The sequence below is a fragment of the Geotrypetes seraphini genome, chromosome 7 (genome assembly GCF_902459505.1).
Source record: "Geotrypetes seraphini chromosome 7, aGeoSer1.1, whole genome shotgun sequence".
Classification (NCBI taxonomy): Eukaryota; Metazoa; Chordata; class Amphibia; order Gymnophiona; family Dermophiidae; genus Geotrypetes; species Geotrypetes seraphini.
The window spans coordinates 6,709,273-6,724,400 of NC_047090.1; the positions used below are offsets into that span (position 1 = coordinate 6,709,273).

Below are 15,128 nucleotides of genomic sequence, written 5' to 3' on the forward strand. Positions count from 1 at the left end.
GCCTGGGGAAAAGAGAGATGGGAGGGAGTAATGTTGGATGTGGTGGTGGAGAGGGAACAGTGGATGGATGGAAAGGGATGCAAGAGGGGCATCAGGGAGGTGGAGAAGGTGGGAAGAACACTGGGATCTGAGTTAAATACAAATTCATCTTAAGAACAGTTTAAAAATGGAACCCGTTCTTAACCTGGGGACTGCCTGTGCTAATTTGAACTCTTTGAAGCGTCATTGTATACTGTAAATCTTCCTAATATCTGGAATGTGAGTGTGAATCTCGGAATATTTACAGCAATTTGTTTCTATTGCACGGATGTAGTGCTGTACCCTGAAAATAATGCCAGCCTACACTGGAGTCTTGTGAGCTGTGCTGTGTCAGCCAAAGACCCTATAAGACCCCTAAGGGTAATTTTTTATTGTATAGATTATTTGTTTTCTATCCTGTGGGTCACTCGTGACTGTACACAGCCTTTGTGGATTGTTTTTACGTTATTTGGATGCTTATTAAAATACAAACTGGTACGTCCAATCTTCTGTTCCAGAATCGTTTTGTTGTCTTGTTGCTTCTTTTCCTTTGTGGGACCTTTTGCTGCAGTTTGGATTTTGTTGTTTTGTGCACTGTGCATTGAAACGTTCAAGAGACAGTCCCTGATCTTACAATTGAATCAAAATTCTGATTGAAAACCTACCTTTTCACCCAACCTTCTAACATTGGTTGTAACACTTGGGATTCTTGCTAGAAGCTGGTGGTGGCCTCCTTTCCGGTATTGGACAGACCTGCACGGTCTGTGTCCCATATCTGGTGATTGGGTGTAAGATGGGCTAGGGAAGGCATCAATGGGAACTCCACTAACTTGGAACATGATAGATATCCTGCAATCAATGGGATAGGCTGGCGTGAGCTTGGATGGCAACTTTAGCAGTTGGACCTAGGACAATACCAGGTGGACTTTACAGTCTAAGACCCAGAAATATCACAGAAGAGACAAATTAATATAATCATGTATTTTTCAATGGGTATAATTTATGAACAGACTGGATGGACCGTTCAGGTCTTTATCTGCCGTCATGTACTATATTACTATATTTTTTCTCTCCCCTTGAACCTTACATCCCACCTGACATCTGAGTGTTTCTGTTTGTCTTTTACAGTATTTGCAGACATGGCGTATGGGTTTGCTCCAATGAAGATTGCCCAGGTATGTTGTAAAAAGCATGAAACAGAAAACCCAAACAAAAACAAAAAAAAGGCGATATTTTTATACTGAGCTCCCTAATGCATTGCCACAATGGAAATAGAACTCCCAAAAGCATGTCAAGAAACTGCAAGTTTCACAAACATTTACTGAGAAATATGGAAGCCTCAAGCAGGTGATTTAAAAGACTAGGAGCCTCCCCTGGCCAGTTAAATCATTTTAAATATAGGCCTATAATTTTTGCTGATTCCAGGATTATTAAGCTTTTGGGTCTCTCCTGGTTCGCTCCGCTCTTGGTGCTTTCTTCTTCGTTTTGGGAGCTGGAAGATAGGTACACGTGTACAGAAACATTGGTTTGGTTTCGTGCTGTTAAAAGCATCTGAAGGAGTGTAACCTCCTGCCTAAGGCCGTATCCTGCTCGGGAGAGACTCTGTCATACCATTCCGTTTGAGATGGTGAAATTCTAACCCAACCTATATTCCTTGCAAGTATAAATCCTGCTGAATCCCCTCCGATCATGTGCATCTTATGCATATAAACATAGAAAGATGACGGCAGAAAAGGGCTATAGCCCATCAAGTCTGCCCACTCTACTGACCCACCCCCTTAAGTCTATGCCCTAATGACCCAATTCATTAACTCAACCCTCGTAGGGATCCCACATAGGTATCCCATTTATTCTTAAAGTCTGGCACGCTGCTGGCCTCGATCACCTGCACTGGAAGCTCGTTCCAATGATCAATCACTCTTTCCGTGAAGAAATACTTCCTGGTGTCTCCATGAAATTTCCCGCCCCTGAGTTTGAGCGGATGCCCTCTTGTGGTCGAGGGTCCTTTGAGAAAGAAAATATCATCTTCCACCTCGATACGTCCCGTGATGTACTTAAATGTCTCAATCATGTCTCCCCTCTCCCTACGTACATTAGACTTGGCATTTCCTTGGCCGACTAAGAAGTTGGCGCCATTTTATTGCATGGAAAACATTTTTAAAACGACACTAAACTTAGGGTTACCAGATTTTCCGTCTGAAAAATCCAGACCCCCTAGACCTGCCCACAGGATAGAAACCACCCATCCCTGCCCAATCATGCCGCGGTTCTGCCCCATCACGCCTTCAATCCCACCCTATTTCCCCCCCCCCCCCGCTGTCTTCTCTCGTCGGGCAGGATATCTGCGCATGCGTGGATGCCCTCCTACCCGAAGGAAAGCTTTTCAAAACCCGGACAAAGTGCCAGGGTTTGAAAAGCCATCTGGGGAAATCCAGACATCTGGTAACCCTAACTAAGCTCAGGTCAGAGCAGGACATAGGAAATAGGTAGGGAAGGTGGGCGGCAGGTGACTAGCAACAAAACCATGGTATCGGTTTAAAGTTCCCCCTTATTTATAGGACCAGCCACTGGGGTCACGTCGAAAAGATATTTCCAGGGCACTCTGGCCCTGCACTCCCCAGACCTGCTTTCCAGATTCCAGGCCACAAGGCCCTGAAATCTTAAATTTGGCCTTGTTTGAGGATCTCCACTTCTTCAGTTTCCGTACTTCGGCTCGCAGTCCATTAACTCATTGCCGGTGTGATTTTGGCTCACATTTGCTGCTGATTCGGCTTTTCTTACTCTTGCATTTTTTTTGATGCGCTGCCCTTATATTGTCAGCACTTTTGAAAACATCACGTAAGTGAACAGTAAGTTTTGTTGTGTTGACTCGAGAGAGAATATTTCCCTGCATTACAGAACAGCTTCTCCAGGCCCTCCTGTACTTCAGCCTAGTCCAGTCTTATTCTCTTTATCAGAAAGATTTAGACCAGGGTTGTCCAACGTCGGTCCTCGAGGGCCGCAATCCAGTCGGTACATGAACAAACTTACGACCATCCATTAGCAATTTCACACCAATGTTTTGTACCAGTTGAAGCCTTTGCATATCTTGAAACTCAAAATGACAATAGTCTACATTAGAAATGATACAATGTATCCTTAGCCATAAGATGCTTAATTGACCTAATTTGTCATAGCCCCCCAAACATTTTTTTTGTTATTACTGCTGAAATATGTAGTTGAAATAACAAAGCAGAGTCAAAGATGTCTCCCAAAATACAAAGGGAGGAACACACAGGGAGGCAGGTATTACAGAAGACTAATGTTGATGGAAGGGGCTTCTGAACATTCCTTGAAATGAATATAAATCTAGATTTTTGTCAAATTTAACTTCAGATGATTTTGATCCAACCAGTCAATGATCTTGGCAAGCTGCGGACCTAATTGATGGGCCACATCTATCGGAGATCCATCAGAAACTGCCAATATCTGAATATCAACAGCCAAAATGTATGAAATTAGCCCTAACGATTGAATCAAATCTGCTAAGGGGCCCAAAAAGATATTAAACAATATAGGGGCTAATAAAGACCCATGAGGTACCTCACAAGGGGGGGGGGGGGGAGTGAATGGATCAGAATATTCACCATTCCATACTACTTGTTAGACCAAGATTCTAAGTATGAGGCAAGTCAAATCAATACCATCTCAGAAATACCTTTCTGAAGTAGTTGATCCAACATCAAGCTATGATTGACTAGGTTGAAGGCCACTGAGAGATTTAAAGACAAAAGCGTGAATGAATTACCTCCACACCACGCCTCTTGAAAAGTAGTAAGGAGACCTAAAAGAGCCACTTTGGTGTTATAAGAAGGACAAAATCCTGTCTGATAATGATGTAAAACTGAGTTAGCACTTACAAATGACTCAAGGTAATTTAATACCCAACGTGCCTTAAGTTTGGAAACAAAAGGGAGATTAACAATGGGCCTGTAGTTGAAAACAGTATCTCTACCCTGATGTGGATCATTCAGTTATGCATGCACAATTACTTTCTTCCATGCTATGGGCACCACACCAATACTAAGGCTGGTTTGAATCATCAATATTTCCTCTGGCCTGTACTTGGTCTGCTCTGTGTCCTCATCTCTTTATGGTGCTGTCTACATCTCCCTCACCTAGTCTCACTGAGATATATGCCATTACTTGTGACTACCAGAGTGTAGCTACCATTGAGGGAGCCTGGAAAAATGCCAATGGTAGGCACCGCCCGCACGATGAGGTCACGATAAGGTTCCTACTCCCTCGATCACCCTAAAGGTCTTCCACAGCCACAGCTGGCAGGACCTATGCTCTGCGCGCAAAACACAGGGGAAACAAATCCACAGGAAACAGAATAGTAAAAGCAAGTGGAATTGTCCAATAAAAGGTGCAACAAATAAAAGTGTCTTTCAACTCATCTGGATAATCAGGTTATTCTTTATTCTTCCAAAAATACTCGACCCGACATGTACATGTTTCGGCCCTACGGCCTGCGTCAGGAGTCTATAGGTGATGTATAAAATCATATAAACACATATAGAAACATATAAACACTATGATAATAAAATAAAAATATATAGTAATAAAAACATTAAAAACATTCAAAAATATTAAGAAGAAACAGCAAATTACATATAAAAATTTTAAAAAATAAATGCAAAACAACATATTCTTTAATGAACCAAACATAAAAAATAAAAATGAATAATGACCAATATCATATAAATTTATCATATAAATATCATATAAATTTAAAACCAACCATAGTTTAGATATCACAACAAAACAATATAGATATTCTATATATTATCAATAGAAATCAATATATTATTACTAGGAAAATTATATATAATCAATAAAAAAATGGAAAATAAAGTAAATAAAAAGCAATCAATATATTATCCATAGGAGTCAATGTATTGTTATCAATAGAGCAAAAAAATGTATATTGCCACTAGGAATAAATATATATTATTACTAGAAAAAACATATATAATCAATAAGCAAAAAACAATCAGTATATCTAAACACTATATAATCAATAAGCACAACACTAGAAACAATATACAGTGTAAGATTTAAGCACATATTATGGAAATGTTAAACCAATGAACCAAAATATACTTGGAAATAAACCATTAGCAATTAAAAGAACAAATGTCAATGTTAAAAAAGTGAATATAAAGATGACTAAAACATACTGAATAAAATGAATGAGATGTAAGAGCACTGCCACATCCCACCATGCTGATGCAACGTCCTGTGGGCGGAACGTGGCAGAGGAGAGGTTCCGCTAGCCAGAATGGCAGTCTTTAATTCTGTTTCTTATGCTATAGCTGTGTAAGATCCAGCGGGTGGGCATGTAGCTGAGCACGGGTTGGGAGAGGTGCCCGATCCATGGGGGGAGAACGCATGCTGGGGTAGGGGCATATCTCAGTCTTCCTGCCTAGGGCCCACTGAGTCCAACTATGCCGCTGATGGATACCTTGATCCTGGGCCTGGAGACATGGAGAGTGATGTGGGGCATAAGCTGGGTTTCTTGCATAGTCTGACTACTGGTTAAGCCGGCCCTGTATCTGGAGTTTATAACCACGCTGATTTTGTGCTTTTGTGTTAGAACCTTATGTTTGAAAGAGATGTGTGATTTCTATAGCTGAGAAATCAAAGTGCAGCTTGGAAGGTTGAAAGAGGCTTACTTGCATATTTTTCTCTTTTTTTTGTGTAGGAGAATGTATTATCACTGGACAATCCCATTTTAAAAGCTTTGACAACAAGTATTTTACCTTCAGCGGAATCTGCCAGTACTTACTCGCGAAAGACACCCAGGACAACTCTTTTTCTGTTGTGATAGAAACCGTCCAGGTAGTTTCCAGCTCATGGATTTCACACTGTTTTGCATTTGGGCGGGGCTGAGAGGAAATGAAGATAAATCCATAGACGGAGTCTGTGGCAGTGTGGAACGAAGGACGTTGGGCTGAATGGTTGTATCTTATATCATAGGATGCGTCAACTTACAGGTCACATACAATGTGACTAATGAATGATCATGACTGCTTAGAAAGTGCTCTTATTTTGAGCAATTTACAACAAAATTACATAACTGGAGAATAAAAATTGAATAACAGTTCACAGTAGTTTAATACAAACGTTTCAAGTGGCATTTCTTCCCCAATCTTCAGAGGTTGATGAGTGAACGCCAACCCTTTCCCCATAATAATGCAAAAAAGTGAAGGGATGGGAAAAAGACATAAGAGAACACACGCATGCACACACATACAAAATTGTAATTAATTATATCACATACACATGCACAAATTATAATTAATTATACCACACGCACACACACACACAATAATAATTAATTATACCTGCCCACGCACACACACACACACATGCAATTGCAATTAATTATACCACACACGCACACACAAACGCACACACACACAATAATAATTAATTATACCCCACCACACACACACACACACATGCAATTGCAATTAATTATACCCCACTACACACACACACGCACATGCACACAAACGCACACACACACAATAATAATTAATTATACCTGCCCACGCACACACACACACACACACACAATAATAATTAATTATACCACACACACACACACAAACGCACACACACACAATAATAATTAATTATACCCCCCCACACACACACACACACATGCACACACACACAATTATAATTAATTATTCCACACACACACACAGACATACTATTATAATTAATTATATCACATTAAACCAAAAATAGGTGGTAACCTTACTGGTTTGGCAGCTGTTCCCTGATATCACTTTTGAAACTAGCTGTAGAGCTTTGAAAGGAAGATCAAAATGTTTTTAGTCTTTTTTATTTTTTTTAAATCTGTGACCACACTCTCTTTTGGAATGATTTTCCTAGAGCTATAATGTATGTGTGTGTGTGTGTGTGTTGGGGGGGGGGGGGGGCGGTTTGACCTTGGATCCAGGATACAGATAATCCATCCCTTCACTTCCCTTGTGTCAGAGGAGGTTCACAGAAACTCCAAACTATCTTGACAATCTTTAATGCGGTGCGCCTTTACCCTTCCCTGGATGCACACCTAGCCAGCGGCGTATTCAGGATATGACAATGAATACACAGAAGACATATGCATGCAGTGAATCTCCGATATTTTCAATTGATCTCATGCATCTTCTTTGTGGCAAACTGAAAAGCTGATTGGCTACGTGTGCCTCCAGGAGAGGGTTGAGGAGCGCCGCCCTAGTGGATATGTGAGTACATAGGCGATTGCTCAGCTAAATCTTCAACTATGTGACTGCAGACATTGAAGGCCAAATGTATGAAGTCCATTTCACAATCCTGGTTTGATTTATTTCTTTTGACAGTTTTCAATATTGTTTCTCCAAACTCACCCATTTTAGAAAGTTCAAGCCCACCCTGGCAGGGCTGACCCAAGTGGTGGGCATGCAGGGCGATGGCCTGAAACGCCAAGCCGGTGGTGCCCCATGCTGCCACTTTGAATCTATTTTGCAATTAGCAAAGAAGCAAGCCCAGAAGGATAAAGATGCAAAACGTGGTTGTTCCCTGGGGCACAGTTATTTGGAGGTTTTGTAGCCACATAAAATGTTGTCATGAATCTTGTTCAGTGTGCAGATGACCACGATGCTGTGTGCGTTCGTTCAGCTTTGGTGCGAGTGCTGGATGGGCAAACCGTCACTATTAAATTGAAGCATGGAGGAGGAATCTCTGTGGACGGTCGAGACATTCAGCTTCCTCTAATGCAAGGTAGGTTTGATACTACCAGCGTCAGAAATGTGTAAGATGAAAATCAAGGATGCTCTTTAGAATTAAAGGTTCCTAAATAAAACCAACACAAAAGGAATATGCAGAATATATTTGAATGTGTCGATCCGAATATAAGTCGAGACTCCCATGTTTCCCCCCCAAAGGAAGGAAAAATGTTTGACTCGAATATAAGTCGGGTGGCTTAATAGTCAAGTGCCCTGCCCTGCCAGGATCTGTACCCAGCCCTCCCCCCGCCCTGTCTCACAAGAATTTGCGGGAGCCACTCATGAAGCCGCTTAGCGCCGAGCATCAGCGCCAAAGCATGCTTCTGCTCGATACTGCTCAGCGGCTGAAGCCGGAACTCACAGCAGCGACTGACCAGGTTAGGAACCTCTGGACCACCAGGGATTCTAGTGGCAGAGGAGGTACGATGGACAGGGCAAGGAGGGGGGACAGGGTGCAGAGCCTTGTAGCCCAGCGGAAGCCTACAATAAGTCTGGGGGGGGGGGTGGCAGCGGCTGAGCGCTGGCCTAAATATAAACCAGGTCCCCCATTTTTGGGAGCCAATTTTTTGGTCCAAAAATCCCATTTTATATTTGAGTGTACACTTCTCCCTCCGAATCCGCGGTTTCAGTATCCGTGGATTCGGTTATTCTCAATTTTTTTTTTTTTTTTTACAAACAACATATCTTCATTTTTTGCCTATTTTTAAGCCGTCCAAGCCTCCCCGGAACCTTACCTGGTTATCTAGCGGTGAAGCGGGGCAGGAACGATCGTCCTATGCTCCTGCCCCGTGCAGAGCTGTCATCAGAATGGCTGCCGGAAGTTTCCGTTGTAACCTCGAGACATAGGAAGATCGCTCCTGTCCCGCTTCACCGCTAGACCACCAGGTAAGGTTCCGGGGATGCAGGAGGGAAGCGGGGGCAGGTCAGAGCCGGCCGAGAAGTTATTCGTGATTTTTCACACTTCGTGGTCCGGCTCTGCACCTAACCCCCGCGAATACTGAGGGAGAAGTGTGTACGGTAATGTGAAGATACCTTTTCATTCAAGTACGAATGTTTACCAGGTGTAGAGTTACATGGATCCACATTCCAGGTTTATTCAGAGTTTCTAGTCCATCTGTCAATTTACTGGCAGATTCCACAAAATGCGTCTAGCTTAGGGGTTGGGACTTGTCTACCATTTTTTTTTGTAGTTATACTCAAAGCAGTTTCCATCCAGGTACTTCAAGCATTTTCCCTGTCCCGGTGGGCTCACAATCTATCTAATGGACCTGAGGCTGTGGAGGATGAAATGTCTTGCCTAGGGTCACCTGAAACAAACCTTTTTTTCTTTGCGGTCGTCCTGCCGGCAATGTTGCTGACATACTCATGTGAAGCAAGTCAGCCAGCTCACTCTGACACTGTCTAGGACCGAAGAGCCCCCACTGGACTCAGCGTATCAGCACATTTGACTGGATGCTAAAATGCGCCCTGTTTAAAAAATTTTCTAGCACTTCTTCCTGTGCCAGAGTGGACGTCAGACAGTTCAGCTCAAATCTGCTGTGGCAAACAAACTTATGGCTAATGGGATTTCCGGTTACGAAGCCCAGAAAGGGAGCCATATGCTGCACTTTAATCTCCTTTACTTAGCCACCATGCAGCTTTTATTAAAAGGTATTAGAATCTGGGTTTTAACATGTCTTAATGCAGGACTTTCCAGCACACGAAGTCCAGATTTAGTTTGGCAGTAGTTAGGGCTAGGTTGGGTTTTTTTGTTTTCATTTTGCAGGTCCAGTGCAAATTATTCCATAGGCACATAGCATAGGCATCAGAACGCTGTTTTGCTTGTGGGAGGGGCTCAAAGGCTCTGCCCTAGCCAGCAGAATGCTGCGGCACCTCTCACCAGCTCCCAACTCCCCCACCCACCTCCTCCTGGCGCTGTACTTTTAAATCTTCAGGGCAGGCCTGCTTGTTGATGTGCATGGTGGATGCCTTAAAATTTTAAAGTACAGTGCCATGAGGGGGATGAGTGGGTGGGAACCGACCAGTCTTTGGTAAGGCCATGACCACTGTGGCCTCCCCCGTTCCGAAACCCATGGCACACAGTACCTGCAAAAAATTAAGGCAGAGGACTTATCCCTGGATTCTATCCTTCCAATATTCAGACCACATGAGATCACCACCATTGATCTCCTGCAGTCTGTGGTGAACCCAGAAATTCAATGCTGGCATCATATCTGGTGACCGACATTGAATTTCTGGCCAGCTATGACGTAGCCATCTAGACCAATATTTAGTGGCTAGCTGTCTAAGTGTCAATGGCCAAAGATAGACTATCCTTTTAGGCAACTCTATCTATTGAATATCAGCAATGACCAACTATGTCACATGACACAGCCGATCACCAGCCAATCCATCTGTTAGTTGTCTTTGCCATTAAATACAGGGTCCAGAGGAAGGCTACTAAAATGGTGTGTGGTCTTCATTATAAAGCGTACAGGGACAGACTTAAAAGATCTCAATCTGTATACTTTAGAGGAAAGGTGGGAGAGGTGAGATATGATAGAGATGTTTAAATACCTACGTGGCGTAAATGCGCATGAGTCTCTTTCATTTGAAAGGAAACTCTGGAATGAGAGGGCATAGGATGAAGTTAAGAGGTGATAGGCTCCGGAGTAATCTAAGGAAATACTTTTATACAGACAGGGTGGTAGATACGTGGAAAAAGTCTCCCAGAAGAGGTGGTGGAAACAGAGACTGTGTCTGAATTCAAGAGTGCCTGGGATAGGCACGTGGGATCGCTCAGAGAGAGAGAGAATGAGATAATGGTTACTGTGAATGGGCAGAGTGGATGGGCCATATGGCCATTATCTGCCATCATGTTTCTATATGTAGTTTCAGGGGGATCCTCTGAGAAACGATAGGCTCTGTGTACTATTTCCTCTACCACTCCGCACACACTTCCCTAAACAAATATATCAAAATCCTGGCAGTCTCTCTTCAAATTAATTTTCTGCAATTTCCTCGGTACTCTGTTCATGGAGAACTCTTCTAGTAGACCTTAATTAAATTCTCCCAGATGTCTGCCCTGATAAAGGCAGCAAATAAGCTTAATAGGCAACACTTGATGTTGAAAATGGCCTGATCACATGACCTGCTATCTTGATCCATTGGTTTAGGGACCCTTACTGTCATCTTAATGGCCTCGGTTCTTGTGCTTCCCTTCCAGAGTTGTAATTTAGTCCTTTTTGAATGAATTAATGCAACATAGTGTCCATAAAATGGAGAGAGCTGAGAGCAGTGTCTTGCTTGATGGATATCATTTTGTGTCATTTGGGTTGGACAATTGCCAGAATATGCTAGCGGGGAGCTGCTGCTCCTTGGTTTCCTATTCAAACATGCTGGTAGAAGGAAAACTGTGAGTGAGAAATTATGTATTTCTTTGGTTTTATATCCCAGGAGAGCTCAGAACGGGTTACAAGTTTACATATCTAATAAAGCATATATATACAAAGTGACGGCAAACATGGCATGGCAGGACATTGTCTGACAAAGATGGCAAAACATAGTTAACAAGACATTGCAGTATAAGACTCCTAAAAATAATATTTCTAATAGATTATATCACGAAACTGTTGAAACTATAATTTTATCTAATTCACATACACTCAGAATTGTGCAATTCGGCCAAGAGCCTGAGCTCCTATAGTCGAACCCACCACCCCGATCACTGTGTATGGAAACGTGAAAAAAAGTTTTTGTGAATACAAGTGCCTTTTATTAACAGAATAGAAGATTATTATTTGACCCAATTGCACCTTCTCCAGTTTGGCATTTGAGCTGTTCAAGTCTTACTTTTGAGTTCCTTGAAAAAGAAACTCGGAACATGGTCCATGTCGGGACCTGTTGAAAACCTTAAAAGCTAAATGGGAACACCCCTCCTTTGCTATCGAATATATTAATTGTAACTTCTGAATAGCACTTGTATTCATAAAAAATTTTTTTTCACGTTTCCATACACAGTGATTGGGTGGTGGGTTCGACTATAGGAGCTCAGGCTCTTGGCCGAATTGCACAATTCTGAGTGTATGTGAATTAGATAAAATTATATTTTCAACAGTTTCGTGATATAATCTGTTAGAAATATTATTTTTAGGAGTCTTATATTGCATTGTCATAATAAGTCAATTTGACCTCCTTATCCTTTATTATTCATTGAATAAGCTTCCCTACCCCACCTATAGTGACAAAAACATAGTTAACAAACATGGTACAACATAATACGACAAACATGGTATGGTGAGATATAAGAACAAAAGAATAGCCTTACTGGGTCAGACCAATGGTCCATCAAGCCCAGTTGCCCGTTCTCACAGTGGCCAATCCAGGTCCCTAGTACTTGGCCAAAACCCAAGGAGTAGCAACATTCCATACAGAAGCCCAAGGAATAGCAAGATTCTGGATCCCAAAGAGTAACAATATTCTAGAATCCCAAAGATTAGCAACATTCCATTCCACCGATCCAGGGCAAGCAGTGGCTTCATCCACGTCTGTCTCAATAACAGACTATGGACTTTCCTCCAGGAAATTGTCCAAACCCTTCCTAAAACCAGCTATGCTATCTGCTCTTACCAAATCCTCTGGCAATGCGTTCCAGATGGGCCAACATAGCATGGCAAAACATGGGCCTACATGACATGGTAAACACAGTTTTACAAGCTTGGCTGACCTAGTATAGCATGACAGTATGACATGTAACATTATAGAACCTAGTGCGGTAGACATGGGATGGCAAACTCTGCGTGATAGACATAGCATGAGAATTCGTAAAATGGTTGATATAGTATGGCAGATATGGGGTGAAAAATATGACAAGTCAAATAGTCTTTATCTTCCACTACATTGAATGTGCTTTACAATCTAGTTACAGTTATGTTGAGTTGGCCAATAAGAAGAAAGTTTGAATGACTTGTTAGTTGACTATTAATTCTCACTGACACTTGTTTAATGGTCTTCAATCTTTGATTTCAAGCCTCATTCCAAGCTTTTTCTGGTCCGTTCTTTCTGCTCAACACAAAATGGCTGAGAATTCTGTTTCTGAATCACCTGCACTTCCTTCCCAGGGGCTGTCCGTATCCAGCGCACCGTGATGTCAGCAATCCATCTCACCTACAAAGACGAAATGGAGATCGACTGGGATGGACGTGGCAAACTGCTGCTGAAAGTACGTCTTTATCACTGCCCGGAACTGCCAAAAGTATTTTTCTGAATTTTTCTAATGCTAAAATAAAACAAACAGGTGAGGTGAGGTGTTTTCTAGGCTAATTAGATGCAGGCTTTCCGGGCACTTCTTTGGGCAATGAAAAAGGGTGGGTGATTGCACATTATAAACTCCTTCCTGCTTCCTTCTGAAGGAAATAAAATTCATTTTAGAGTTATCGGCTTTTTCTGCTCTCATTACGTTGTGTGATTTTCTTTCGATGAGAGTACAGAAAATGATACCCATCAAGAGAGGCCTCAAAGGTGTACAGAGGGCTAACTTATCTTTTAGGTACACTGGTACATTTGAGAACCTTGACAATCAAAGAAAAAGTTTCTATATCTATCTATTTATTTGCAATAGGGGAGGGGAGAATGCAAATTTTTGCTTTAGGGTGCAGACTGACTTGGCTACTCTTCTCAGCCAAGCACCAAAAGGTTTCTTTCGATGAGCTTTTTTGTTTGTTTGTTTTTAGTTAATAGCTTGGGTGATCTATGAAATGCAATAACACTACATGAAATTTTTAAAAATCCCTAAATTTAGTGATAAAACTACTAACAATACCTTAATGAATTGGTGGTTACAGATAGGGTGGTAGATGCGTGGAACAGTCTCCCAGAAGATGTGGTGGAGACAGAGACTGTGTCTGAATTCAAGAAAACCTGGGATAGGCACGTGGGATCTCTTAGAGAGATGAAGAGATGGGCAGACTGGATGGGCCATTTGGCCTTGATCTGCCATCACGTGTCCATGTTTCTATGTCTCTTTCAGAAACTGTCGTGCCTCTCCTGCTTGTCTACCTTCCTCCTAAGGTTATATCTGAATCCAGATTCACCAGACAGGATTGCTCCAGTCCTGCATTTATCCCACTGCATGCAGGAACTTGTAGTCTTGCTTTTCTGAAGGAATGCAATGAAGAAATTAGAACTACAATTTCCTGGTGTGCAATGCAATGGAGTAAAGTCAAGACTGGATCAATGCTGTCGGGTGAAACTGGATCCAGTTGGCAACCCTACTTTTTCCTCCTGGCCTCTCACTTCTCTCTACTCTCTTTTTTCACTGGCTGATAAAATCTATTTTAGCATTTCTCAAATGGCAGTGCAGTTTCAAACACTACAGCAAAATGTGTTCAGTGACATTTTAACTCCAGCTTTAAAATATCAACAATCCCCTGGGAGGGTTTGAAATGCACGAGTACAGTAATTTAAATAATATGTTACTATATGACTTCTCTCTTGCTAGGTATCTCCCACGTATGCCGGCCTGACCTCAGGCCTGTGTGGAAACTACAATGGCAACCAAGGGGATGATTTTCGTACACCCTCCGGCCTGGTGGAAGCCCTAGTGGAAGACTTTGGGAACTCTTGGAAGTTAAATGGAGATTGTGCTGACTTAGTGAGAGCGCACTCCGACCCTTGTAATCTCAACCCTAAAAGAGGTAGAAATAAATCAGTCTTGACGCATTTTTGAGGCTTTCTTCATGTACAGACTATTTGGGAGCCCGGTGGGCTTACAATCTATTTAATGTACCTGGGGCAACGGGGAGATTAAGTGACTTGCCCAGGATCACAAGGAGCAGCGTGGGTTTTGAACCCACAACCTCAGGGTGCTGAGGCTGTAGCATTAACCACTGCCCACATCCCTCAGTTAATGCACAAATTATTTATCTTAGTCTCTACATTCAGCTCTAGAGACAAAGGTAAATAATTAGAGGATTGAGTGATGTAGACAACAACTGACCCATATAATTCCTGATCTGAGGCTCCCAAATTCACTCAGATGGTGGACAGCTGGACTCCTCACCCTTCCAGTTACACTTCCTGTTAGCAGCAGGCATCACTCACGTCCATTAACCAATAGGAAGGCATCTTTGACCATGTCCACTGAAATCACCGTGTGTAGCGCAACCTGAAAGGGAACGTGAGCGCTACAATTTAACTGGTGCTCCCAGGTAGCGCTGGATGTCGGTATCAGCCTGAAAATAAAACAAGATGCAGACAGTCATCTGTTCTTGTCTGGGCTCTCAGGGGTTGAGGTGAACACTCTGGAATACT

At 42.3% G+C, this 15,128-nt stretch overlaps 1 protein-coding gene across 1 annotated transcript in view; it reads left to right on the top strand.

The window, feature by feature from the left end:
• Nucleotides 1-15,128, top strand: part of VWF (von Willebrand factor) — a 221,916-nt gene that overhangs the window by 38,768 nt on the left and 168,020 nt on the right. The window contains exons 10-14 of the mRNA XM_033953476.1: nt 1,147-1,193; nt 5,765-5,901; nt 7,695-7,833; nt 12,938-13,038; nt 14,317-14,512. Coding sequence (XP_033809367.1) covers nt 1,147-1,193; nt 5,765-5,901; nt 7,695-7,833; nt 12,938-13,038; nt 14,317-14,512 — 620 coding nt within the window. The remainder of the gene's footprint in view (nt 1-1,146; nt 1,194-5,764; nt 5,902-7,694; nt 7,834-12,937; nt 13,039-14,316; nt 14,513-15,128) is intronic.